General features: G+C 44.0%; 1 protein-coding gene and 1 long non-coding RNA gene across 2 annotated transcripts in view; one reads left to right on the top strand and one right to left on the bottom strand.

Moving 5' to 3' along the window:
* LHFPL4 (LHFPL tetraspan subfamily member 4) overlaps nucleotides 1-20,133 on the bottom strand; it is a 32,660-nt gene extending 12,527 nt beyond the window's left edge. The window contains exons 1-2 of the mRNA XM_058726105.1: nucleotides 19,968-20,133; nucleotides 18,565-19,068 (exon numbers count right to left, since the gene is read on the bottom strand). Of these exons, the coding sequence (XP_058582088.1) occupies nucleotides 18,565-18,970 (406 nt within the window). The 5' untranslated portion in view covers nucleotides 18,971-19,068; nucleotides 19,968-20,133. The remainder of the gene's footprint in view (nucleotides 1-18,564; nucleotides 19,069-19,967) is intronic.
* Nucleotides 20,134-20,238: 105 nt separating this feature from the next.
* The window catches only part of LOC131509844 (uncharacterized), a 38,708-nt gene continuing 33,462 nt past the window's right edge, over nucleotides 20,239-25,484 (top strand). Inside the window, exon 1 of the long non-coding RNA XR_009260718.1 lies at nucleotides 20,239-20,636. This is a non-coding gene — a long non-coding RNA (uncharacterized LOC131509844). The remainder of the gene's footprint in view (nucleotides 20,637-25,484) is intronic.

Here is a 25,484-nt window from a genome sequence, read left to right as displayed (position 1 = left end):
GAGGACTGACACAGGAAGCTTTCTGACACGTGATGTCTGCTGCAACAAACAGCTGAAACGTAATTTTAAGTAGGCTCCATGCCCTACATGGGGCTGGAACTCACAGCCCTGAGATCAAGAGTCACATGTTCTACCCACTGAGCCAGCCAGGCACCCTAGCAATTGTCATTTTAAAAAGTCAAGCATTGGGGCGCCTGGGTGGCTCAGTCGGTTAAGCATCCGACTTCGGCTCAGGTCACGATCTCGCGGTCCGTGAGTTCGAGCCCCGCATCGGGCTCTGGGCTGATGGCTCAGAGCCTGGAGCCTGCTTCCGATTCTGTGTCTCCCTCTCTCTCTGCCCCTCCCCTGTTCATGCTCTGTCTCTCTCTGTCCCAAAAATAAATAAACGTTAAAAAAAATAAATAAATAAATAAATAAATAAATAAACGTTAAAAAAAATTAAAAATAAAATAAAATAAAAAGTCAAGCATATAGTGTTTCAGGCACTGTTCTAACTGCTCTATGTTTATGAATGAATTGTTATCCCCATTTGTATAGATGAAGAAACAGGCCCCAAAAGGTTAAGTGATGTGCCCAAGGTCACACAGCTAGAGATAGTAGAGCTGGGGTGCATACTCTGAACCACCTCTCCTCTCCAATACATTAGCAGGTAGACAGCCACACATAGGCATGTTCTCTCTTGTTTCAAAAAGGCAGGGGGCTGTCCCTACACACAGTGGGATGTTATTCAGCCTTAAAAAGGAAGGAAATTCTGACACACACTACAACATGGAGGAACCGTGAGGACATTATGTTCAGTGAAATGTACTAGTCACAGAAAGACAAATACTGTAGGCTTCCACTTATATGCTGTCCCTAGAGGAGTCAAATTAACAGAGACAGAAAGTAGGAAGGTGGTTGCCAGGGGCTGGGGGAGGGGTGTGGGGGGTTAGTGTTTAAAGGGAACAGAGATTCAGTTTTGCAAGATGAAAAAGAGTTCTGGAAGAGAGAGATGGATGTGGTTCACGACATGGTGAATGTCCTTAACACCAAGGAATTGTGCAGTTAAAAAATGGTTAAAATGGTACATTTTATGTTATGTGTATTTTACCATGACAGAGTGAGAGGGAGAGAGAGGAAGAAAGTAGGGGCAACACAAAAATGACATGATATATTTACCTCATGGACATGTATGTGCACAGAAAAAGATCTAGGGGAAATGGAAATTAAATTTATAAGAGTGGTGGCCTCTGGGCAGGGAGGGCGTGAGGACTTTAGCCTTTATGTAATGTTTCAGCTTTTCACAGAGTGAACATATTCATGTATTACTCGTGAAATTTAAAAACATCATCTGGGCACCTCAGTGGCTCAGTCAGTTAAGCATCCGACTCAATTACAGCTCAGGTCATGATCTGGAGGTTCATGGGCTCGAGCCCCACGTCAGGCTCTACACTGACAGTGTGGAGCCTGCTGCTTGGGATTCTCTCTCCCTCTCCCCTTCTCTGTCCCACCCCACCCCCAACTTTCTCAAAATAAACAAACTTTAAAAGATTAAATGAATGAATAAAAATATTGATTTTTCAAAGAATACACATATAAACTTGCCTATCTATAAACATTTCTAGAAGTATACAGAAGTAATTTAATGATGGATGCCTCAGAGATGTGGCCTAGGGGGGTGGAGAGGGGGACACTCTTCATTCTGTGCCTTCCTATACTGGTGAAAGTGTCTAACATCTGCACATAACAAAAACTATATTATTACGGACAATCCTTATCCATCTATGCCAGACCATGAAATCCTCTTAAGTTTTTAAAAAATAATTAAGAAACTAAAAGAGAGTTAAAGGAAAGAATGATACTTGAGTTTGGGAATTAAACTTGGGTGAGACCAAAAGTAGTGAAGAATTAATGAGAGAAAATATACGATACACTCAGGTGTTTATTTTCTTTAAAGCTTGTGCTGTAAATGTGCCTTTAAGTAAAGCTTTTTAATGATGCATTTTATGCTTAGCTATTTTAATAGCATTTCATTATAGCACTGTTACACCATCCTCAAGGGACATTCGCTGAGCTGGGCACTCCCGAGAGGCCTCTGTTTTTGCTCAGCTGCCTGCGCCATGCCTGACATGCCACAGCTGTTACCCTTTACTGAGGGGTCAGACAGGATGTCCCCAGGGCTTTTTGTCCCTAGGCAGACTCCACAGAGGCTTGCTATAGACTGAATTATGTCCCTACAAAATTCATATGTTGAAGCCCTAACCCCCAGTGGGATGGTATTTGGAGGTGATTAGGGTTTGGTGAGGTCTCATGATGGGATTAGCACCCCTATAGGAGGAGACACCGGAGAGCTTGGCCCCCCCCCCCACCTCGTCAGCTCACAGCCAGAGGGCGCCTCTGCAAGGCGGGGGGGGGGGGGGGGGGGGGGGGGGGGGGGGGACTCTCACCAGAGCAAGACCTTGCCCGAGGAGGAACAAATGCTGTGAGCATCAAGTTGCTACATCTGAGAGCCATACGGCTGAGAAAAAGTGTGATTCCATTCATATACAGTTCAAAAACAGGCAAAACTAACCTCCAGGATGAAAACTCAGGATAGTGATTACCTTTGGGTAGTGACTGAAGGGGGCATCAGGTTCCTGGTCTGTATGCTATTTCCACAGGCACGTTCACTTTGTGCAAATTCTCTGAGCCGCAGAGGTAATGATTTTTGTGCTTTTCTCTAAATATGTTATACTTCAATAAAAGCCAACTTTAAAAAAGGCTACATATGTAATGTGTCATAAGTAAACAGAAGAAAGAACCTAAATGCCCACCGATAAACTACAGGTTAGACAGAGCACATCTGTGCAATGGCACACCACGTAGTCCTGAAAGGGACAAAGGAAGCCTTGGTGTGCTGATGTGGGATGGCATGTGGGTGTGCTAAGTGAAAGACAAAGTCCAGAGCAATGTATGTGGCACGATGCTAGCATTCTCTAAGGAGTGGGGAAAGAGTGTGTGTGTGTGTGTGTGTGTGTGTGTGTGTGTGTGTTCTTCCATGGACATAAATATTTCTGGAAGAGTTTACAAGACACTGATAACCTTGATTACTTTTTTTTAAGTTTATTTATTTTGAGACAGAGAGAGAGAGAGAGAGAAAGCATGAGTCTAGGAGGGGCAGAGAGAGGGAGGGGGAGAGAGAGAATCCCTAGTAGGCTCCATGCTGTCAGCACAGAGCTGGATGCGGAGCTCAATCTCACGAACTGTGAAAACTCACGCCCCAGACTTGGTTACTTCTAGGGAGGGGAACTGAGTGTCTGGAGGACAGGAGGGGAGGGAGACATTGTACTGACAACCTGCTGCACATTTTGGATTCAGAGCCATGTGAAAGAGTGACCCACTGAAGCCATAAGGTGGGCAGGAGCTGTCTACTAGTAGGTGACTATTGCCAGAGATTCTCACTCACTTGCAATGAAATAATGAAAGCAACAAAAATGGCAATGCACAGCCCAAATGTAACTCTCAGAAATAATGGGTTAGTCACAAAAACATAAAAATGAAAATCTCTAAACCCCTTTTGACTGAGCTTGCCAATTTCTGGGAATTTATCCTAAGAAAACCCTCATGGATATGCTCTAAGTTTTAGCTACAAGGATGTCCATCATGTGGTTACCTATAAGAGAGAGAAGAGGAGGAGAGGGAGAAATAATAAAGGAAGAACAGAAAGAAAGAAGCAACTTATTTTCCAGCAATATGGGAATATAGCTCTTTCATAACTTGGAATACCACTTAGCTTTGAAACTTTAATATAAATTTGCTCAGGCAGCTATTGAAGAAGACTTAATGATACATAAAATACTTATGATATGTTAGGTTTCCAGAGGCTGTAGAAATTAATGCACTATAATTTCACTTTGGGAAAAAATAGTTACATAGCTACAGCAAATAGTTATATAGAATTTACCGTGGCAGACACTATAGTACTTTACACACCTTAGATCATCTAATCTGCACAACAATCTGCATTATTATTTTCTTTTCCCAGAGGAGGACACTGAGACACAGAGAGGTTATCTAAGTTATCCAAAGTCACAAAACTGGTAAGTTGCAAAACCAGCCAGCAAAAGGCTGAACCCAGAGAGTCTGGCTCCAGAGCCTGCTCATAATGAGTACTCTATATAGTCTTATGAGTGTAGGCCAAGCAGTTAAGAATGACTGCTTCTAAACAATCAGCAAAACTAAAAGGCAACCAATGGAATGGGAGAAGATGTTTGCAAACGACATATCAGAGAAAGGGTTAATATCCAAAATCTATAGAGAACTTATCCAACTCAACACCCAAAACACAAATAATCAAGTGAAGAAATGGGCAAAAGACATGAATAGACACTTCTCCAAAGAAGACATCCAGACGGCCAACTGACACATGAAAAAATGCTCAACATCACTCATCATCTGGGAAACACAAATCAAAACTACACTGAGATACCACCTCACACCTGTCAGAATGTCTAACATTAACAACTCAGGCAACAACAGATGTTGGCGAGGATGCGGAGAAAGAGGGTCTCTTTTGCATCGTTGGTGGGAATGCAAACTGGTGCAGCCACTCTGGGAAACAGTATGGAGGTTCCTCAAAAAATTAAAAATAGAACTACCCTATGACCCCGGAATTGCACTACTAGGTATTTATCCAAGGGATACAGGTATGCTGTTTCGAAGGGACCCCCCAATGTTTATAGCAGCACTATCAACAATAGCCAAAATATGGAAAGAGCCCAAATGTCCATTGATGGATGAATGGATAAAGAAGATGTGATATATATATATATATATATATATATATATATATATACACACACACACACAATGGAGTATTACTTGGCAATCAAAAGAATGAAATCTTGCCATTTGCAACTACGTGAATGGAACTAGAGGGTATTATGCTAAGCGAAATTAGAGAAAGACAAATATCCTATGACTTCACTCATACGAGGACTTTAAGATACAAAACAGATAAACATAAGGGAAGGGAAGCAAAAAGAATATAAAAACAGGGAGGGGGGACAAAACATAAGAGACTCCAATATAGACAACAAACAGAGGGTCACTGGAGAGGTTGTGGGAGGGGAGATGGGCTAAATGGGTAAGGGGCATTAAGGAATCTACTTCTGAAATCATTATTGCACCATGTGCTAACTAACTTGGATGTAAGTTATAAAAAATAAATAAATTATAGAAAGTAAAAAAAAAAAAAAAGAATGCTTCTGGGAGCGTGAGATTACAGATGTAGTTTTGTTCATCTATAGTCCCCAGTTTTTCTACAAAGAACAGTGATGACTTTACAAAGCAGTAAAGGTCTTAGGAAAGGGGAGGAACACAGAGCAGCAATCCAGCATAGAACACACGGCCACCTGCTTGCATTGCCTGTGAGTCCCTCCTTCAGGTTTAGAAAAGGATCAGGCTGCATTTGGAGCTGAGAGGAGCCCAGTGAAGAGTTTGCATCCGCATTGAGATCCCAGCACTCCAATGAATTGCTTCCCCAGTCCCCGGTGCAGTCATGACCAGTGGCAACAACCTCTGACAGGCTGACCCTCCAAGGGAAGGAGGGTGTCTACAGGCCCCTGCTCCTAAGTCTGAGCACTGGTTCTGCTCCCCCAAGACAAGCGAGACTGTAACAGTCAGTTCCTACAGGTCAGCTCCAACCCACTGGATTTGTGTAGATCGAGGCCCAACCTTAGTGCCTCTATCAGCCCGATATGCTGGGGCTCGGGACTGCTGTAACTGGGCTCACCATCTCCCATCCAACACCCAGATGCTAGGAGGCACCTGACCCCACTCTTCCCCTCACCCCCACATGCAACCCATTCCCAAGGTCGACTGCCTTGATCTCCAAAACTATCCAGGATCTGACTTCTCTCCACCTCTACTACAACCATCTGTCCAACCTGCCATGACCCCCTCCTAACTAGATGACCACTGGGGCCTCCTAAGTTCTCAGCTCCCATACTTATCTCATCAGCAGCTGCTCTCCATTCAGCATCCACAGTGAACTTTCAGAAACAGAAGGTGCCACTCCCCTGCTCAGTGCCCTCTGCAAGCTCCCCAGAAGCACTCAGAAGAAAGCACTGAGGTAGGCTCACCCACCTTCCTTGGAGCCATTAGGCTTCCATGCCCTAAAATTCCAGCCTCACTGGCCTCCTTTCTGTCCCTTAAAACAAGTCAGGTTCAGCCCCACATAGAGGCCTTTGTACTGACCATTCCCTCTTCCTGGGACACTCTCTTCCTCTGAAATTCAGTCCCCAGCTCCTGGTTCCTGATCTTGAGGACACTACAGGGTAGCAGGGGAACTAGTAAGAAGACAAATAATAGTGGGTGGGGGGATGGGTGAAATAGGTGAAAGGGATTAAGAGCACACTTGTCTTGATGAGCACAGAGTAATGTATGCAACCGCTGAATCACTATATTGTATCCCTGAAACTAGTATTGTACTGTATGTTAACTACACTCGAATTAAAATAAAAATTTTTCTAAATGAGAAGACCAATAATTGTATCTGGTGTCACAGAAACTGTTACAGAGAGATGGACCCCCATCACTTTGTGGGGTAATCATTTGGGAAGAGTATTTACTTCACCACCCACACCAGGCCCAGACTGCACCAAGCACATGGCCTTTTAATAACCTTTGAACCCACCCACCCATGCATCCCCCATTGCCCTGGCTCAGCTCCGCCACATCTTCTCTTGGGTTTGGTCCAAAGTCTCCTCTCCCTCTAGTTCGGACCAGGCCCTCCCAGGTGGTTCCATCCCTTCTCCGTCCCCCTCTGGCTCCTCCAGGCAGGCATCCTTTCTCGAGGCCATCCTTCTCAGTGTCTCAGTTGCTAATCTCAGCAGCTGCTCTGGCTCTTCTCTCCAAGCCTCCATTTCTGGCTTATTTTCAATCTGCTGCTAGGCTCTCCTCTTCTCCCTGCACATTCTTCCCGGGGTAATTTCACCCACCCTCAGACTCATTTGAGGATGCCTCACATCTCAGTCTCCACCTGAGATCTCTCCCCTAGGCTCCAGACCCAAATATCCAATTGCTTGTGAGACTTTTCCTCTTGAACATCCCATAGGGTCTGTAAATTCAACATTTCCCAAACTGATGCGATCTTCCTCCTGCATGTTTGGGAATGTCAGTCCAGAGATCCAATCACCCAAGAAGGAAACCTGGAATCATCTGTACCACCTGCTTTGTCCTCACTCCAGCACAGCCACTGATCTCCTAAATAGGTCTCCTGTCCTCTTCCTCCTGTCTCCCTGCTGCCTCAGCACCTTTCACCAGGACCATGGGCTCCTTGCCCCCATCAAGCCTCCATCTGGTCCATCCTTGCAGCAGCCATCTTTCTACACCCACATGTGGTGCTGGTGACTCTCAGGCCTAAAAGTGAATGCCCATCACATAAGGATAGGACCCAAAGTCCTAGCCCAACTTGGGAAGCTCTCCATAGCCAGCCCTACCTGCTTCTTCAGGCTTATATTCTAATTCTTCCCACTTTTCAATCTTTCCCCCTGTGTTCTAGCACAGACAATGGAATGTTGGAGCCAAAGTGTTTTGACTGAAATCACACACCAGCTAATAACAATTGCTAACAGTTCCTGAGGGTCTCCTTTGTGCCCAGGTCCATACAGTATTCACAGTCAACCCTTCAACAGCCCCTTGAGATAGTTACTATTATTATCCCTATTTTATAGATGAGGAAAACTAAGACTCAGAAATTGTGTAACCTTCCTAAAGACACTTAGTTGGTAATGCCATATTTAGCATTCAAATTCAGGTTGTCCAATCACTGAATATGCTGCCTCCAAAGGAGTGGATGGTGGAATAGGACTTCAATCAGACGTCATCATTCATTCATTTACAGGCACTTGTTAAGCACCTACTATGTGTCAGGCACAGACTCCTGGTCCAGGGCTCTCATTATACCATTAAACTTCTCTGGGATTAAAGTAAGGTTGGTAATGATGAATAACATAAAATGGGAATGAAAAGAAAACGACACAAATAGGAGGCTTTCAGGAAAAGAATAGTTCAGCTCTTGTCCTCTGGACCCCTCCAAATGGTCTTCAGTCCCTCTACCCACAGCCGGATGTGATATGTTTCTCCCCTGCTCAAAACACTTCAAGGCTGTCTAGGTATCACACTAAACCCAGGATGGAACCAACAGTATGATTATGTTGAAAAAAAAACAACAACAAATCTCACGGTAAAGAAAACATTCATAGACAAAGTAAAAAGATCAACTGGGAACAATATTTGTAACTCTTATCACGAAGAGCTAACTTTCTTAACATACATAAGTTCTCTTTTTTTGACATTTTATTTTTAAGTGATCTCTACACGCAACATGGAGCTTGAACTTAGAACCCTAAGATCAAGAGTTGCACACTCTACTGACTGAGTCAACCAGGCACCCCCAAAAAAGTTCTTACATATCAAAGAGAGAAAATACCATTCATTTCTAACTTGATAGAAAAAAAAATATATATATATATATACATATATATATAGTGTATATATAGTGTATATATATATATATATATATATATATATATATATAGTGTGTGTGTGTGTGTATATATATATATATATATATATATATATATATACTACCTGGGTGTCTCAGTGGGTTAAGCCTCCGACTCATGATTTAGGCTCAGGTCATGATCTCTTGGGCTCTGCATTGACACCGCGAATTCTGCTTAGGATTCTCTCTCTCCCTCTCTCTCTGCCCCTCCGCTGCTTGCATGTGCTCTCTCTCTCAAAATAAAAAGACAAACTTTAAATAAAGTTTTAAAAAAGAAATATATATATAAGCTGACAGTTTACAGAAAAGATATATATAAAAAGTGTTTACTTCATTCATAATAAGAGAAAGGCAAATTACTACTATAAGAGAGTATTTTGGGGGCACCTGGGTGGCTCAGTCAGTTGAATGTCTGACTCTTGGTTTTGGCTCAAGTCATGATTTCATGGCTCATGAGACCAAGTCCTGCATCAGGCTCTACGCTGAGCATGGAGCCTGCTTGGGATTCTCTCTCCCTCTTTTTGCCCCTCCCCTGCTTGCGCTCTCTCTCTCTCTCTCAAAAATAAAATAAGTAAACATTAAAAAAATTTTTAAGAGTATTTTTTTACCCATCAGGTTGGCAAAAAATAAAATATATGATAACACAATCAGTTGGCAATGATGTGGGGTAACAGGTACTTTTATACACTGCTGCTGGGATTGTAACTCTGTACAACTTCTACAGAGGGCATTATGGCTGGATCTGTCAAAATTATAAATATACAGACCATTTAATCCAGCAATTCTGCTCTAGGTCTTTATTTTATCCTTATATGTATGTATCAAATTGTTTATATATAACATTATCCACTGAAATATTGTTATAGCAAGATATCATAAACAACTTAAATATTGATTAAATAACTGATGGCACATCTATACAAGAGTATATTATGCAGCTCTTAAGAAAAAGTAGCTCTTTAGGGGTGCCTGGGTGACTTAGTCAGTTAAGCATCTGACTTGATTTTGGCTCAGGTCATGACCTCGTAGTTTGTGAGATTGAGCCCCGTATCAGGCTCTGCACTGACACAGTGGAGCCTGCTTGGGATTCTCTCTCTCCGTCTTTCTCTGCCCTCCCAACACTGTCTCTCAAAATAAATAAATAAACATTTTTCTAAAAGTAGCTCTTTATACACTAAAATGGAAAAATCTTAACAGTCAGGTGTGGTAAAAGCGGTGGAATGTGATATCTGAGATTAGGACATAAAAGGCAGTGTGATGCAGTGCCTGGGTGGCTTAGTCAGTTAAGTGTCCCACTCTTGATTTCAGCTCAGGTCTTGACCTCAGGGCCGTGAGTTCAAGCTCTGCGTTGGGCTCTGCACTGGACATGAAGCTTATTTAAAAAAAAAATTTTTTTTTAATTTAAAAAGGCAATGTGATGGGCAAAACAATCTTAAAAAAGAACATGGTTGGAGGAATCACACTCCCTGATTTGAAAAGTCACTACAAAACAACAGTCATCAGGACAGTCTGCTACTGGCATAAGAACAGACATATAGATCAATGGACTAGAATAGAGTCCAGAAATGAACCCATGTATCTATGGTTAATTGATTTTTGACAAGGGTGCCAAGAGCATTCGAGAAAAAATAATCTTTTCAATAAATGGTGCTGGGACAACAGGATTGCTACATGCAAAAGGATGCTGGATCCTTCCTTACCTTACCTCATATATAAAAATTAACTCAAATGGATCAGAGATCTAAATGGGAGAATGAAACCATAAAACTCCTAGGTAAAAACACAGAGGTAAGTTTTTTGTACCTTGGATTTGCAAAGGATTCTTAGCTATGACACCAAAAGCACAAGAACCACAAGAAAAAAAGATAAGATAAGCTGGATTTTATACAAATTAAAAACTTTTGTGTTTCAAAGGAAACTATCAAGAGAGACAAAAGACAGCCATGGAATGGAAGAAAACATTTGCAAATCATATACCTGATAAGGGACTTATATCTAAACTATACAAAGAACTCTTTCCACCCAATAATAAAAAAAGAAAAATAACCCAATTAAGAAATGGACAGTGGATCTGAATAGATAGTTCTCCAAAAAAGATAATACAAGTGGTCGATAAGCACAGGAAACCATGAATAATTAGAGAAACACAAATCGAAACCACAATGAGATACCAGTTCATACCTGGTAGGATGGCTATAACTTAAACAGTCAGATAATAAGTGTTGATGAGAATATGAAGAAATAAGAATCCTCATACAGTGCTGGTGGGAATACACAATAGTACTGCCACTTTGGAAAACAATCTGGCAGTTCCTCAAAATGTTAAATATAGAGTTGCCATTTGAGCCAGCAATTCCACTCCTAAGTATATACCCAAGAGAAATGAAAACGTGCATCCATGCAAAAAACTTGTACACAAATGTTCATAGCAGCATTCTTCATAATAGCCCCAAAGTCACAACAACCCAAATGTCAATCAACTAATGAATGAATAAACAAAATGTGGTCTATCCATACAATGCAACATTATAGCCATAAAAAGGAATGAAGTACTGATATATGCTATAACATGAATGAACCTTGAAAACATGCTAAGTGAAAGAAGCCAGATGCCAAAACCACATAATGTAAGATCCCATTGATATGAAGAACAGGCCAATACAGAGAGACAGAAAGTCAATTAGTGGTTGTTCAAAGGCTGGGGAGGTTGGATAGGCGCTTTGTGGGGTGATACCTAAAGGGTATAAGGCTTCTTCTTGAGGTACTACTGACAGTACCCTGAAGTTGATTGTGGTAATGGTTATACAACTCTATGAATATGCTAAAAACCACTGAATTATACATTTCCTATGGATGAACTGTATGACGTATCAGTTATATCACAATAAAACTGTTGCCAAAAAGAAAGGTTAAGCGATACAGCTTCTTCCTTTCTCCCGCTTTCTCGGATCACTCATTCTGGGGGCTTCTGCCAACACATGAGGGTACTTAGAAGTGGATCCTCCAGCCCCAGTCAACCTGAGATGACCACAGCCCCCACTGAGGTCTTGGTTGTAACATCAGGAGCAACCTTGAACCAGAACTGCCCATCTAAGCTGCTCCACATTCCTGTGACTCACAGAAACTGAGATAATACTGGTTACTTTAAGCAACTAAGTTTTGGAGTAATTTGTTATACATCTATAGATAACTAATAAGCCATTTTTGTAAAAAAAAAATTGTTTGCATTTGCTTGTATTTTGTGAGATTTCTTGGAAAGGATACTCAAGAAAATGGTGATAGGGGTTATCCCAGAGAACTCTGAGAGGATCATTGGGGAATGAGGGCAGGAAGGAAGATTGATGTCTGATTGTATACCTTTTTTACCTTTGAATTTTGTATCATGTGCATGTATTAATTATTCTCCAAAAAACTTTCAACAACTATATGCCAACAGATAGTCTGCAAACTCCCTACCATGGCTTAGAAGCCTCCATGATCTAGCTTCCCTTTCTGAACACTCACTACTCCTTGCCCTAATTGCTGGTAGTTCCCAAAACACACCAGGCCATTACCCATCCTCATGCCTAGGATCATACTGTTTCTTCTGCCTGGATGCCCTTCTCCCTCCTCCCTATCCTCTATCAAATGCTGTGACTTTTTTGGAAGACTTCCCTGGCTGTCCTTAACTGTGTCAGAAGTCCCCTTTGTGCTCCTAGAATACCCTGTGCTTGACTCAGTCATTTCATGTGTCATGCACAAAGTGATGATCTGTCTTCTTTCCTGCCTCTCCCATTACTCTGTGAGCAGCCTGGCAGCAAACCCTCACTACAGATCCCCAGAGCCTAGCATGGGGCTTAACACACAGGGGAGGCTGTCAATAAACCTGTTGTGAGAAAGAAAGGAAAGGTGTAGGGAGAGAGGGTGGAAAAAAGGAAAGAAGGAAGGAAGGGACAGTTGGGGGAGGAAGAAAGACAATGGAGTGGGGGAAGAAAGAAATCCCCCTAATGTGCTCAGCGGGACATACACATACAACAAAGATGTACTGGGGGTGCTTGGGTGGCTCAGTTGGTTAAGTATCCGACTTCAGCTCAGGTCATGATCTTTTGGTTCATGAGTTCGAGCCTCGCATCGGGCTCTGTGCTGACAGCTCAGAGCCTGGAACCTGCTTCAGATTCTGTGTCTCCCTCTCTCTCTGCCCCTCCCCTGCTCTCACTCTGTCTCTGTCTCTGTCTCTCTCTCTCTTTCAAAAATAAATAAACATTAAAAAAATTAAAACAAAGGTAGATGGGATGAATAAAATCCCAAACCAAATCTGAAACAAACCCCAAAGTAATAGGGAGGAGTGTGGATACACACTCTAAGGCTGGGAAGGCTGGAAGGTGCTCACCTCAGGATCACCAACCCCCTGCTGCCATCCCCACCTTCAGTCTCCCCAGCACCCACACCACCTCCCACATCCTATTCCCTGCGGTGACTCCAGCACCCAGGCAGTGCCTGACACTGAGTACTGAATGAATTGTGGTCAGAATCATCTCCCTTCTGTGGAAAGAAGAGCCTCACTCTGTGATATGAACTTGTCTCTTCTCTCTGTGACTAGGTTTTTTCATCTGTAAAATGAGGCAGTTGGGACAGCTGATTTGTAAGACCTTTTTCAGCTGACTGTTAATGACTTCTCGTGGCCTTTGATCATCCCAGCAATCCAAACTCTCCCACCTGAGCAGCAAGAGCTCCTCCCAAGCTGCTCTTCACTCAGACTATGTCACAGGAATGACATAACCATTTATTGAGTGCCTGTTGTACACTAGGAACACATTCAGTGATTTACACCCAACATTGTGTTTATTTCTTTCTACCACTTCTGAGATAAGTACAATAATAATCTCCCCAAGGCACCTGGCTGGCTCAGTCAGTGGAACATTCAACTCTTGATCCCCGGGTTGAGTTCTAGCCCCATGCTGGGTATAGAGATTACTTAAAAATAAAATCTTAAAAAAAAAAAAATAATCTCTTTTTTACAGAAAAGAAAACTGAGACGGAGAGGAAACCCACTTATACAGGGCCACACGTCTGGGAAGGAACAGAGAGAGAATTCTAAGTCCTCTGCTCTAAACCACTACCCTACTCTGCCCCCTCGGACTCTCAACCAGGCTTCCAGCCTGCGTCTCTACTCCAGCCAGCAACCCCCACTTGGCTAACCTCACCCAGCCCACAGGTAAACACTGAGTAGAGAGAGCTGACAGCTGACAGCCGTACCTTGTAATTTCTGTATTCCTCCCCCAGGTTCCAATTTGGTGGTAAGAAGAGGTACTAGATCCATTTAGACTTGCGTTAAGTTTCAGCTCCACCTTTTGACAGAAGTGTGACCTTTGGGCAAGTCGCTTCAACAGATGAAGAGTAAATGACATAATGGATATGAAAATGTCTAGCCCGGAAGCTGGCACATTGTGTGTTCTCTCTAAGTGGGAAAGACCAGGTAAAGAGTAGCAGAGATACCATGAGAAGTGACCACTAACTCCATGAAGAGCCACGTGGGTCTTATAGCCTCTCCACTTAACATTCGAGTCTTATGCGAAAAACCTCCCACCATTGCTCCCATCATTAATGCTCCTTTATAAATCCTTCATAAATCCTTGGGCTTTAGAGTCAGACAGGCCAAGTTACAATCCTAGTTCTGCCACTTATCATCTTGGACAAATGAATCCTCTTTGAGGCGCAGTGTTCTCATCTACAAAATAGTAATAATAGTACCTACTGCATAGACTGTTGTGAGGATTAAATAATAGTATGCATGTAAATGTTTATTTATTTTTATTTTATTATTTTTTAAGTCAGCTCCACGCCCAGTGCAGAGCTCAATGCAGGGCTTGAACTCACGACCCCGAGCTCAAGACCTGAGCTGAGATCAAGAGTTGGACACTTAACCAACTGAGCCACCTAGGCATCCCCTGCATGTAAATGTTTACATGGCCGAGCATACAATGAAGGCTCAGAAATGTTAACTATTTTTCCAAAATAATAATAATAGCTGTAGTAGCTTTGAACTGCTTACTGATTAAAGTCCAAATATCCGACACAGTATTCAGAGATTGGCACACTGTAACCCCATCATTTCTTCCTCACCTCTCCTCCCACTGCTCCCCTATGTGAATGTCACACTCAAGCCTGATGTGGCTTTCTCACTTCTGTGTCTCTGCCCATGGTCTTCCTCTCCATTCAGAATGTTCTCCCATAGGGGCACCTGGGTGGCTCAGTCGGTTGAGCATCCAACTTCAGCTCAGGTCACAATCTTACGGTTCGTGAGTTCGAGCCCCGCGTCGGGCTCTGGGCTGATGGCTCAGAGCCTGGAGCCTGCTTCCGATTCTGTGTCTCCCTCTCTCTCTGCCCCTCCCCCATTCATGCTCTGTCTCTCTCTGTCTCAAAAATAAATAAACATTAAAAAAAATTTTTTTTTAAAAAAGAATGTTCTCCCACACCTCACACCCGTCCACACCCTCACTTTCCACTCAAGCCTCACCTGCCAACTAAAGGGCCACCTCCTCAAGTGCCCTGGGTTTCCACAGCATTTATGATCCAGCATATATTAGTGCTCAGACCCTCCAGAGTGAGGCTTCTTTCTGCACCTGTCTTATCAGAGGTCACACTTTATTTCCCTTTTTAGGAAGTGACCTGTCTCCACTATCCGTCCATGTGGGCATGTGACTGAGGCCTTAGACAAAGTCACATTGGTTAACTAAGTGATGAACCTGTGGCCAAAGCCTGAGCCAATGAGAATCAGCCCTGAAATTTTGCTGGAACCACTAACAGATGTCCTTTTCCCACAGGCATTGCTAGGCTAAAGCAGTATAAACTCAGAGCTGCTAGTAGCCTGATTTATCACCTTCAAGAGAGAAGTGGACTTTAAAATGATGGAGCCAAGAAATGGAGACAGCCCTATTCTAAATGGCATTATTTGAGTGTCTGGATCCATCTCTGCTTGAAGCAAGATAGTATTTTTTTTTTTTTAGGATTTTATTTTTAAGTAATCTTTATAACCCAACATGGGGCTTGAAGTCACAACCCTGAGATCAAGAATCACACAGTCTACCAGCTGAGCCAGCCAGGCACCCCTGAGGCAAGATACTCTTGACTTTTAAGTTATGTGAGCCAAAACCCCACCCTCTTTATTTTATTTTATTTTTATTTATTTAAGCCATCTTGAGTTGGGTTTCTGTCACTTGTCATTGAACGAATACTGCCCAGTATAGTGACCCAACTAGATGGTAAGCTTCCTGAGAGCGAGAATTGCACTGTATAGCCTAAATCCCTGGAGACCAGGATGATCTCGGTATTGCAGCAGCTAGCACAGGGATGATCACAGAATAAGTAAAGAATAAATAAAGGAATAGGTATCTTTACATCTTCCCAATAGTTCAGTGTTCTGCACTTAGAAGAGTCTAAATAGGGGTGCCTGGGCGGCTCAGGTGGCTAAGCATCTGACTTCAGCCCAGGTATGATCTCACAGTTCATGAGTCTGAGCTTCACAGTGTTGAGCCTGCTTAGGATTCTCTCTCTCTCTCTCTCTCTCTCTCTCTCTCTCTCTCTCTCTCCCCCTCTTTCTCTCTGCCTTTTCCCCACTTGTTCTCTCTCTCTCTCTCAAAAATAAAGAAATAAACTTTTAAAAAAGAGCCTAAAATACTTGAATAAAAGTTCACTTGAACAAGAATTCTAATTCTTACCTGATATAAACAAGGCCCTTTGCTGCTCTGTGGTTCCTCTGAGAGTGACCGATTTCTTACTTTCTGAATAAAATGATCTTGGTGAAAGAGTTGTTTTAGGAGACCCACAGGCCTGAAAGAGATACTTTCAATCCACTAATGTAACTGGTTAGTCTCCCACTGTAAGGGTGACAAAACTTAGATTTAAGCTAAAAACAAGTGCTTAATATTGCAGGGTGAATCACCCCGACAAAGTCAGACAAGACCCTATCCCATGACTCATAGTCCAGTGCTCTGGCTTCTGTCCTGTTGTCACTTTATTAAACAAAGTGGATCAGTCACTTACCCAGAGAACTCAGAAATCTCTAAGCAAAATGGAATAAACTGTTCACCTCTGCTAACTGGCCTCCTCAGCCCTCAGGTGGGGCAACAACACAAGGGAAAGAGCACCGGGCCGGGAGTCAAGACCTAGTTTACTCCACTACTGGCTGTATGACTTTGGGTAAGACCTTTTCTCTAGTTTTAATCTCCTCTCTTTAAAATGGAGGGGTTGGGAGGGTGGGGTTTGAAGGAGCTTATCTCTATGATCCCTGAAATTCTATAATTACACAGGGTTATTGGACACTTCATCAAATCCCAAAGATTAAACCCACATAAATTATAGAGACTTGGAAGGTCAAGAGGTCAGCAACCCATCTGCAGACTCCAAATTAAGGCTGAGGAACTGAGAATTCCAGATGAGAATATATTCTTTCCAGCTTGCTTTTGGAGGAAATAGAATGAAAATAGATAAAATCACCTTCTGGGTACCATGGAGAAATATGGAGAGATATCTCCCACACACTACAATTCTTCTTCCTCAACTTCAAAGGTCCTAAAAGACCCACATCTAAGTAGATGGAGTGAGACAGATTTGAAACAAGCTCATTAGAATGTCTTCCTCTGAATTAACACAGCTTTCTTCAAAGTAGTCCTTTTGAGAGTAGAGAAAACCCTTCCAATGGGACAGTAATTCCTCCCTCTACTTGTAAAAGTCCTCTTGGGGAAGCAAACCAGCCTCATGATTTTGCCTTCATACCTTGGCTCTCATCACAGGTGACAACTCCCAATTTGATCACCTATTGTATTTTCTATACTTGGCCCTAAGTGACTTTCAGCCATTTCCAAAAGTCATATTCTTCCTTTAAAAGATGGAGGTTTCCGTCAATGATGATGTTCAAGAGAACACATCTCACACTCCAAAGAGAATTCCCTCCAATGTTTTGAGCAGTGGAATTATCAGCGAGTGATATAACACCTCCTGTAGGGAGTCTCTTTTGAAGAGGCTCACACTTGTTGAGCACCCTGAGGTACTTATTTTGAAAGACCATCTCTGCTGCACCTCATCACATTTTCCCTTCTCTTTCTCATCCCTGGAGAGCCCCAAACTTTTCCTAGCCCTCCTCCCCCATTCCTGTTATATCTTGGCCTTTCCCCAGCCCAACTTTCTTCCCTGCCTGCAATTAGGCAAATACCCAAGTTGCTGAATCTTCAAAATCTGCCTTCGATCAAAAGATAGGTGGGGATGGGGACACTAATGGATCCTGAAATACGGTCTCAGCAGTTCCTATTTCCAAAAGTCCCTTCTCTGGTTCTTAGGGTAAGATGTCTGTCCTAGCTAAACATTTCAAAGGGTCCCAGGGACTCATTCCCATTGGGCATAGTACCAGAACCTTTCCTGCATTGGGTGGGGGTAGGAGGTGGAGATCTGCCCTCCCAAGACCCCCATGTTGCCAAATTCTGTCAACCACCCACATTTCAAACACTAGATAGACACTACAGACAACCTCCTATTACCTTCCTTTATCTTAATATAGAACTTTAAAGTTTACAAGATACTATTTCATTTGTTCTTGGAATCTTCTCCATTGTTTTACAGATGAGGAAACCCAGCCTCAGAGAAATAAAGTGAAACACCCAAGTTGATAATGTCACCAAGATAAAGGTCAAAGTTACATCTCTTGATTTCCCTCATCTCATGCTTTTCTTGATACAAAAGAAATTGCTCACTCCTAGAGTAACTCCTCGTTCAGATAATTATCTCCCTTAAGACAGCCAAAAGAGACTCTCAGAGACTCTAACATAACACTAACCCATCACTAAATGCAGTCTGCCCGTATCCAAGCACACACATTCAAAGACCCAGTTCTAAGGTTCTACCTACTGCTCCAAGGTGTCTCTCTCTCATAAATCCCCTCCCCAGTGGCTGCCAAGGAGGTGTGTCTTTGGATAGAAGAGCAGAATCTATCTCTGACCCCTCCAAGAAGAGGTCCTGGAAGGGGTCAGAGGGTTCTAGGGGTCCCATCCCCACCTCTCCCCTACCTGCCAAGAGCTGCATCCAGGCGCAGATCTTGTAGACCGTGGCCGTGTTGCAGAAGAAGAAAAGCGCAAAGCAGGTGATACAGCCGAGGATCAGCACCATGGAGAGCAGCACGAAGAAGGCGGCTGCCTTGAAGGCGCCGGACGGGATGGTGCTGAAGTCGGTGAACGAGCCGCGGCAGGTAAGCTCGCGGCCCGCCAGCCCGCTGCCCACACAGTAGTGGAAGAGGCCGAAGTAGCCAGGCTTGGGGGTGCTCACGCTGTCGCCCACCCAGTAGGGCTGGATGAAGACCACCACGTTGATGATGGCGAAGCAGATGGTGAAGATGGCCCATAGCACGCCGATGGCCCGCGAGTTCCGCATGTAGTGCTCATGGTAGAGCTTGGAGGCTTCCTGCGAGGGCAGCATGGTGCCCGGGGGCGGGGCCGGCGGCGGCGACGGCGGCTGGCGGGGGCCGCCGGCCCGGGACCGACCGCCGGGCTGCCGGGCTGACGGGCGGGCGGGAGCTGGGGACGCACGCGAGAAGCTGCCCTGAGCCAAAGAACTCTCGAGGGCGGAGCCTGGGGCGGAGCTGGGGGGAATCAGGGGGTAGTATGGAAGAGCTAGGAGAGGGTCCTGAGTGTTGGGGCGGTGTCTAGAGGGGGCAAAGATCTCCGATTGGACCTAGGAAGAGGCCATGTGAAAGTTGGGGGGTTGGGATGGGGGGGATGGGATGTGGATATGGGAGATGGAAGTGGGGGCTGACTAGAAAGTGGTCATGGGGGTGTTGGGAAGGGGGTCTGGGGACCAGAATTGAGGGAGTAGGAGGGGACCATGGAGAGATAGAATGGAAGCTGAGGACCGGTACTGGGGTATATTAACAGAGGCGCTGTAAATAGGGAGCTTGGAAGGGAATTTGGGGACAGGTATTAGGGGTAAAAGGTTTGGTATTGGGTGTCTAGAAAAGCGCTGTGGAGAGGGGGGTTGGTGCTTCTATGAGGGGATAAGAAGGGGATACACAGGGGCCTGGGAAGGTGATAATGGGGGCTGGGACAGGGAGGGTGAAGTGCAGGAATCAGGATGAGGCTAGTGGGGAGTCGGGCGCTGGGACTGCAGAGTCTGAACACGGGGCAGGGGTTTTGGGGGGGTCCCCTAGAAGACAGGGCTGGATGTAGGCTGGGGGAGCCTAGGATTGGCGGGCCAGGGCTAAGGAGAGAGGTTTTCCAGGCCAAGGGGACGAGGGACCAGGGCCGGCAGACAGCTCGGGCCTCGAGGGGCGGGCAGTGGGCAGGGGCTATCCCTGGGGTGCTGGGGAGCTACCGGGCCAGGGTAGGGCCGGAGGTGGGGGTGGGGGGCGGCTGCCCGGCTCCCAGGCCGGACGCGCGCGGAGGCTGCAGCCGCAGGAACGGGGTGCAGGGAGACCAACCTGGGCCCGGTCCAGAGCAGTGGGTCCGGGACTGGCACGGCCTAGGCGCCCCGGCTCGGCGCTCCCAGCAGCGGCTGCCTCGGCCCAGGAGGCGGCCTCCGCGCGGCCTCCATCTTGCTCGGGTTCTCCCCGGGGCGCGTTCCCGCGCCGAGGCGCGCGCTCTCGTGCACCGGCGCGGCTTGGCGGAGGCGCGCTCCCGCCGCCAGCGTGCGGGGCGGGGCGGAACGGGGGAGGGGCGCTCCAGGTACTGGCAGTCAGTGTGAGGGGTGGGCACGGACCTAGGGGTCCCCCAGCTTGAGCAATAATCCCTTTATACAGTAGGTTCTCTGACTTAGGGGACCCCCTTCTTCCAACCGGAGCTGCGTGGCTGTGGATCCCCGCAGAGCGCGTGGGAATGGGGGAGGGGCGAACGGAGTATTATTTGATAAGGTTTAAACTGCTCTCTTGCTCCCAGTACACCTTCCCTACAACCTAACACAGTGCCTCAGGTTGCGCCATTACATTTCCAGCCCTTTGGGTCTTAGAGGCATTGAAGGTTCCCAGAGTCTCCTTGGAAACTGCCAACATCCCTGGGAGAGGGAACCCCCTAAAGTGTTAGCATCCCACGCCCGCGATAGGGATTCGTTGGCCACCAGCGGAAGGAGTTGGGCCTGGAGAACAAGATCCAGGGTGAGTATGGGGGACAAGAGGGAAGGAGGCTGGGAACATGTCGGTTTCCCTCCCTACACTCTTCCGAGTACCTGCCATGAAGTGAGCACATCAATAAGATGTGTTAAAGAGCGAAGCGTCCTATTCCAAGCTCATGGTCAGGCCCAAGAACACCCTGGGAGCATTCCAAGGAAGCCAGTGAGGGTCATTTCTTTCCCTGAAGGGGAATAATTTTTGGCTTAAGATCTGCCAAGATGATATGGGTTGGCACCCAGACAAACCCTGACTACTTATTTACTACCCCTGTGACCTTGCACTTGGGCTCTCTGAACCTGTTTCCCCACATCTAAAGTGGGCAGACTAAGCCCCACTTCCCAAGCATGTAAGGGAAAGGGGTGGGGTTGAAAAGAATCTCTGTCAGTGGGTTCCAAACACAACACCCTACACAGGGGCCAGTCTGATGAAATTTGCATCTATCTTCAGAAAAAAGTAATCATGTAACGTTGCCAACTGTCTTTTCCAGGAGAGACACTGTTGTTGTTCTTCTTCTTTCTTTTTTTTCCTGAGATTATGTACTTCCTGCTTTCTTGGTGTAAAAATTCCTTTTTAAAGAAATGTTGATGATAGTTAATTTGTTCTTAAGTTTGTTTCATGATAGTTTTTTCTTAATGTCCTCATTTTGGCAAAATAAAAAATGGGTAGTGTTATTTTTCATCCCAAATTTTATTGTTTTTAGAAAAAAAAGTTTATTAAGAAGGCTTTGAAATAAAAAAAAAACTCTTAAGGGTCACCTAGGTTAAGCATCCAATTCTTGATTTTGGCTTGGGTCATGATCTAGCCTGCATAGGGCTCCATGCTGATAGCGGGGAGCCTGCTTGGAATTCTCTCTTCCTTTTTCTCTGCCCACCCCCCCCACACGTGCGTGCTCTCTCTCTCTTTCTCAAAATAAGTAAATAAACTCTAAGTAAATAAATAAAACACGATACAATTTTCTAAACCTTTCAGTCAGTTCAGCAAATATGTAATCAGCAATTTAGCTGTGTAAGATTAAAGATCTGTTACTTTATTTAAAATAAAATATATTTCAGTTCTTTAAATTTATTCCATAAAGTACATATTTCCCTATAAATTATCTTTCTCAATGTGGCCTCTTCTCTCCCTCTAGTTGTGTGGAGTTTATCCTGTCAGTTCTCAGGTTGATTTCTTGGTTATTCAGAATGATTTGATAGTTATCTGGCTGTGTTGGAAGAATGAGTTGAGCCTAGGGTCCTCCTACCAGGCTGCCATCTCTCTATCCCAAATTTTAAAACAAAATGATGAGGCCCATGAAATGGGCTCCACAATTTGGGCAACTCAGACTCATATGAGGTCATGTCATCTGAGCACAGGGTGCTCGGTAAATTTGGTTTCCCCTCCATCGGTTCCTTGTAGAGGGCATCCTGACTGTTTCCTGAGAATCCTAAGATCCTAGAATCAAGGGGTTGTATAGAGAGTCTAATTCTACACCTTCTCCCACTGGGCAGACAGAGAACAGAAGCCAAAGAGGGGACTGACTTGAACAAAGAGGTGGGTTGATCCTGCCAACTGACTCATCAGCCTGAATCATTTATTCACCCATGCAGTAAATAAGTGAATGTCTTCTGTAATGTGCTGCACAGCACTGTGCTAGCCTTGGGATGAGATGGTAGGTAAAACAGATGTGATCCTTGCCCTCCTGGACCTCACAACTTCATGGGGAGATAGAAAGTGTTGGGAGGAGGAGAACATCATCCTCAAAGTCTCTTTTTGTGGGTGCTCCTGGTTTGGTTACTATTCTGAACATAAGTTACTAGAGCCAGAAGCTCCATCTTTTCTCCTTACTCTTGAATTATTGCCTTTTTTTTCCCTCCTTTACTGCTGAGCCAAACTAGTCAGTTCCGAGTAAAAACCAAAAAAGTCCACTCACCACTCTTTTTTTAATGTCTGGTTTTTATTTAATTTATTTTTTTATTTTACATCCAAGTTAGTTAGCATATAGTGCAACAATGATTTCAGGACTAGATTCCTTAATGCCACTCACCCATTTAGCCCATCCCCCCTCCCACAACACCTCCAGTAACCCTCAGTTTGTTCTCCATATTTAAGTCTCTTATGTTTTTGTCCCCCCCGCCCCATTTTTATTTTATTTTTGCTTCCCTTCCCTTATGTTCTTCTGTTTTGTATTTTAAAGTCCTCATATGAGTGAAGTCATAGGATATTTGTCTTTCTCTGACTGATTTCGCTTAGCATAATACCGTCTAGTTCCATCCACATAGTTGGAAATGGCAAGATTTCATTCTTTTTGATTGCCGAGGAATACTCCATTATATATATATACCACATCTTCTTTATCCATTCATCCATGGATGGACATTTGGGCTCTTTCCATACTTTGTCTATTGTCAATAGTGCTGCTATAAACATTGGGGTGAATGTGCCCCTTTGAATCAGCACACCTGTATCCCTTGGATAAATGCCTAGTCGTGCAATTTCTGGGTCATAGGGTAGTTCTATTTTTAATTTTTTGAGGAACCTCCATACTGTTTCCCAGAGTGGCTGCACCAGTTTGCATTCCCACCAGCGCAAAAGAGATCCTCTCTCTCTGCATCCTTGCCAACATCTGTTGTTGCCTGAGTTGCTAATGTTAGCCATTCTGACAGGTGTGAAGTGGTTTCTCATTGTGGTTTTAATTTGTATGTCTCTGATGATGAGTGATGTCAAGTATTTTTCCATGTGTCTGTTAGCCATCTGGATGTCTTCTTTGGAGAAGTGTCTATTCATGTCTTTTGACCATTTCTTCACTGGATTATTTGTGTTTTGGGTGTTGAGTTTGATAAGTTCTTTATAGGTTTTGGATACTAACCCTTTATCTGATATGTCTTTGCAAATATCTTCTCCCATTCCATCGGTTGCCTTTTAGTTTTGCTGATTGTTTCCTTTGCTGTGCAGAAGTTTTTATTTCGATGAGGTCCCAATAGTTCATTTTTGCTTTGGTTTCCCTTGCCTCCGGAGACGTGTTGAATGAGAAGTTGCTGCGGCCGAGGTCAAAGAGGTTTTGCCTGCTTTCTCCTCAAGGATTTTGATGGCTTCCTGTCTTACATTGAGGTCTTTCATCCATTTTGAGTTTATTTTTGTGTATGGTGTAAGAAAGTGCTCCAGGTTCATTTTTCTGCATGTCGTTCGTTGTCCAGGTTTCCCAGCACCACTTGCTGAAGAGACTGTCTTTATTCCATTGGATATTCTTTCCTGCTTTGTCAAAGATTAGTTGGCTATACGTTTGTGGGTCCATTTCTGGGTTCTCTATTCTGTTTCATTGATCTGAATGTCTGTTCTTGTGCCAGTACCATACTATCTTGATGATTACAGCTTTGTAATACAGCTTGAAGCACGGGATTGTGATTCCTCCAGGTTTGGTTTTCTTTTTCAGGATTGCTTTGGCTCTTCAGGGTATTTTCTGGTTCCATACAAATTTTAGGATTGTTTGTTCTAGCTCTGTGAAGAATGCTGGTGTTATTTTGATAAGGATTGCATTGAATATGTAGATTGATTTGGGTAGTATTGACATTTTAACAATATTTGTTCTTCCTATCCAGGAGCATGGAATCTTTTTCCATTTTTTTGTGTCTTCTTCAATTTCTTTCATAAGTTTTCTGTAGTTTTCAGTGTATAGATTTTTAACCTCTTTGGTTAGATTTATTCCTAGGTATTTTATGATTTTTGGTGCAATTGTAAATGGGATCGATTCCTTGATTTCTCTTTCTGTTGCTTCATTGTTGGTGTATAGGAATGCAACCAATTTCTGTGCATTGATTTTATATTCTGCAACTTTGCTGAATTCATGGATAAGCTCTAGCAGTTTTTTGGTGGAATCTTTTGGGTTTTCCATATAGAGTATCATGTCATCTGTGAAGAGTAAAAGTTTAACCTCCTCCTGGCCTATTGGATGCCTTTTATTTCTTTGTGTTGTCTGATGGCTGAGGCTAAGACTTCCAATACTGTGTTGAATAACAGTGGTGAGAGTGGACATCCCTGTCTTGTCCCTAACCTTAAGGGGAAAGCTCTCAGTTTTTCCCCATTGAGGATGATATTAGCATTGGGTCTTTCATATATGGCTTTTATGATCTTGACGTATGATCCTTCTATCCCTACTTTCTTATGAGTTTTTATCAAGAAAGGATGCTGTATTTTGTCAAATGCTTTCTCTGCATCTATTGAGAGGATCGTGTGGTTCTTGTCCTTTATTTGATTGATGTGAAGAATCATATTGACTGTTTTGTGGATATTGAACCAGCCCTGCATCCCAGGTATAAATCCCACTTGGTCATGGTGAATAACTTTTAAAATGTATTGTTGGATCCAGTTGGCTAACATCTTTTTGAGGATTTTTGCATCCATGTTCATCAGGGAAATTGGACTATAGTTCTCCTTTTTAGTGGGATCTTTGGTTTTAGAATCAAGGTAATTCTGGGGCGCCTGGGTGGCGCAGTCGGTTAAGCGTCCGACTTCAGCCAGGTCACGATCTCGCGGTCCGTGAGTTCGAGCCCCGCGTCGGGCTCTGGGCTGATGGCTCGGAGCCTGGAGCCTGTTTCCGATTCTGTGTCTCCCTCTCTCTGCCCCTCCCCCGTTCATGCTCTGTCTGTCTCTCTCTGTCCCAAAAATAAAAATAAAAAACGTTGAAAAAAAAATTAAAAAAAAAAAAAAAAGAATCAAGGTAATTCTGGCTTCACAGAAAGAGTTTGGAAGTTTTGCTTCCATTTCTATTTTTTGGAACAGCTTCAAGAGAATAGGTGTTAACTCTTCCTTAAATGTTTGATAGAATTCCCCTGGAAAGCCATCTGGCCCTAGACTTTT

This window comes from Neofelis nebulosa, chromosome 4, assembly GCF_028018385.1.
Source record: "Neofelis nebulosa isolate mNeoNeb1 chromosome 4, mNeoNeb1.pri, whole genome shotgun sequence".
Lineage (NCBI taxonomy): Eukaryota > Metazoa > Chordata > Mammalia > Carnivora > Felidae > Neofelis > Neofelis nebulosa.
Note: the sequence above shows the minus strand (reverse complement) of the source record. Positions and strands in the feature narration are given on the sequence as shown.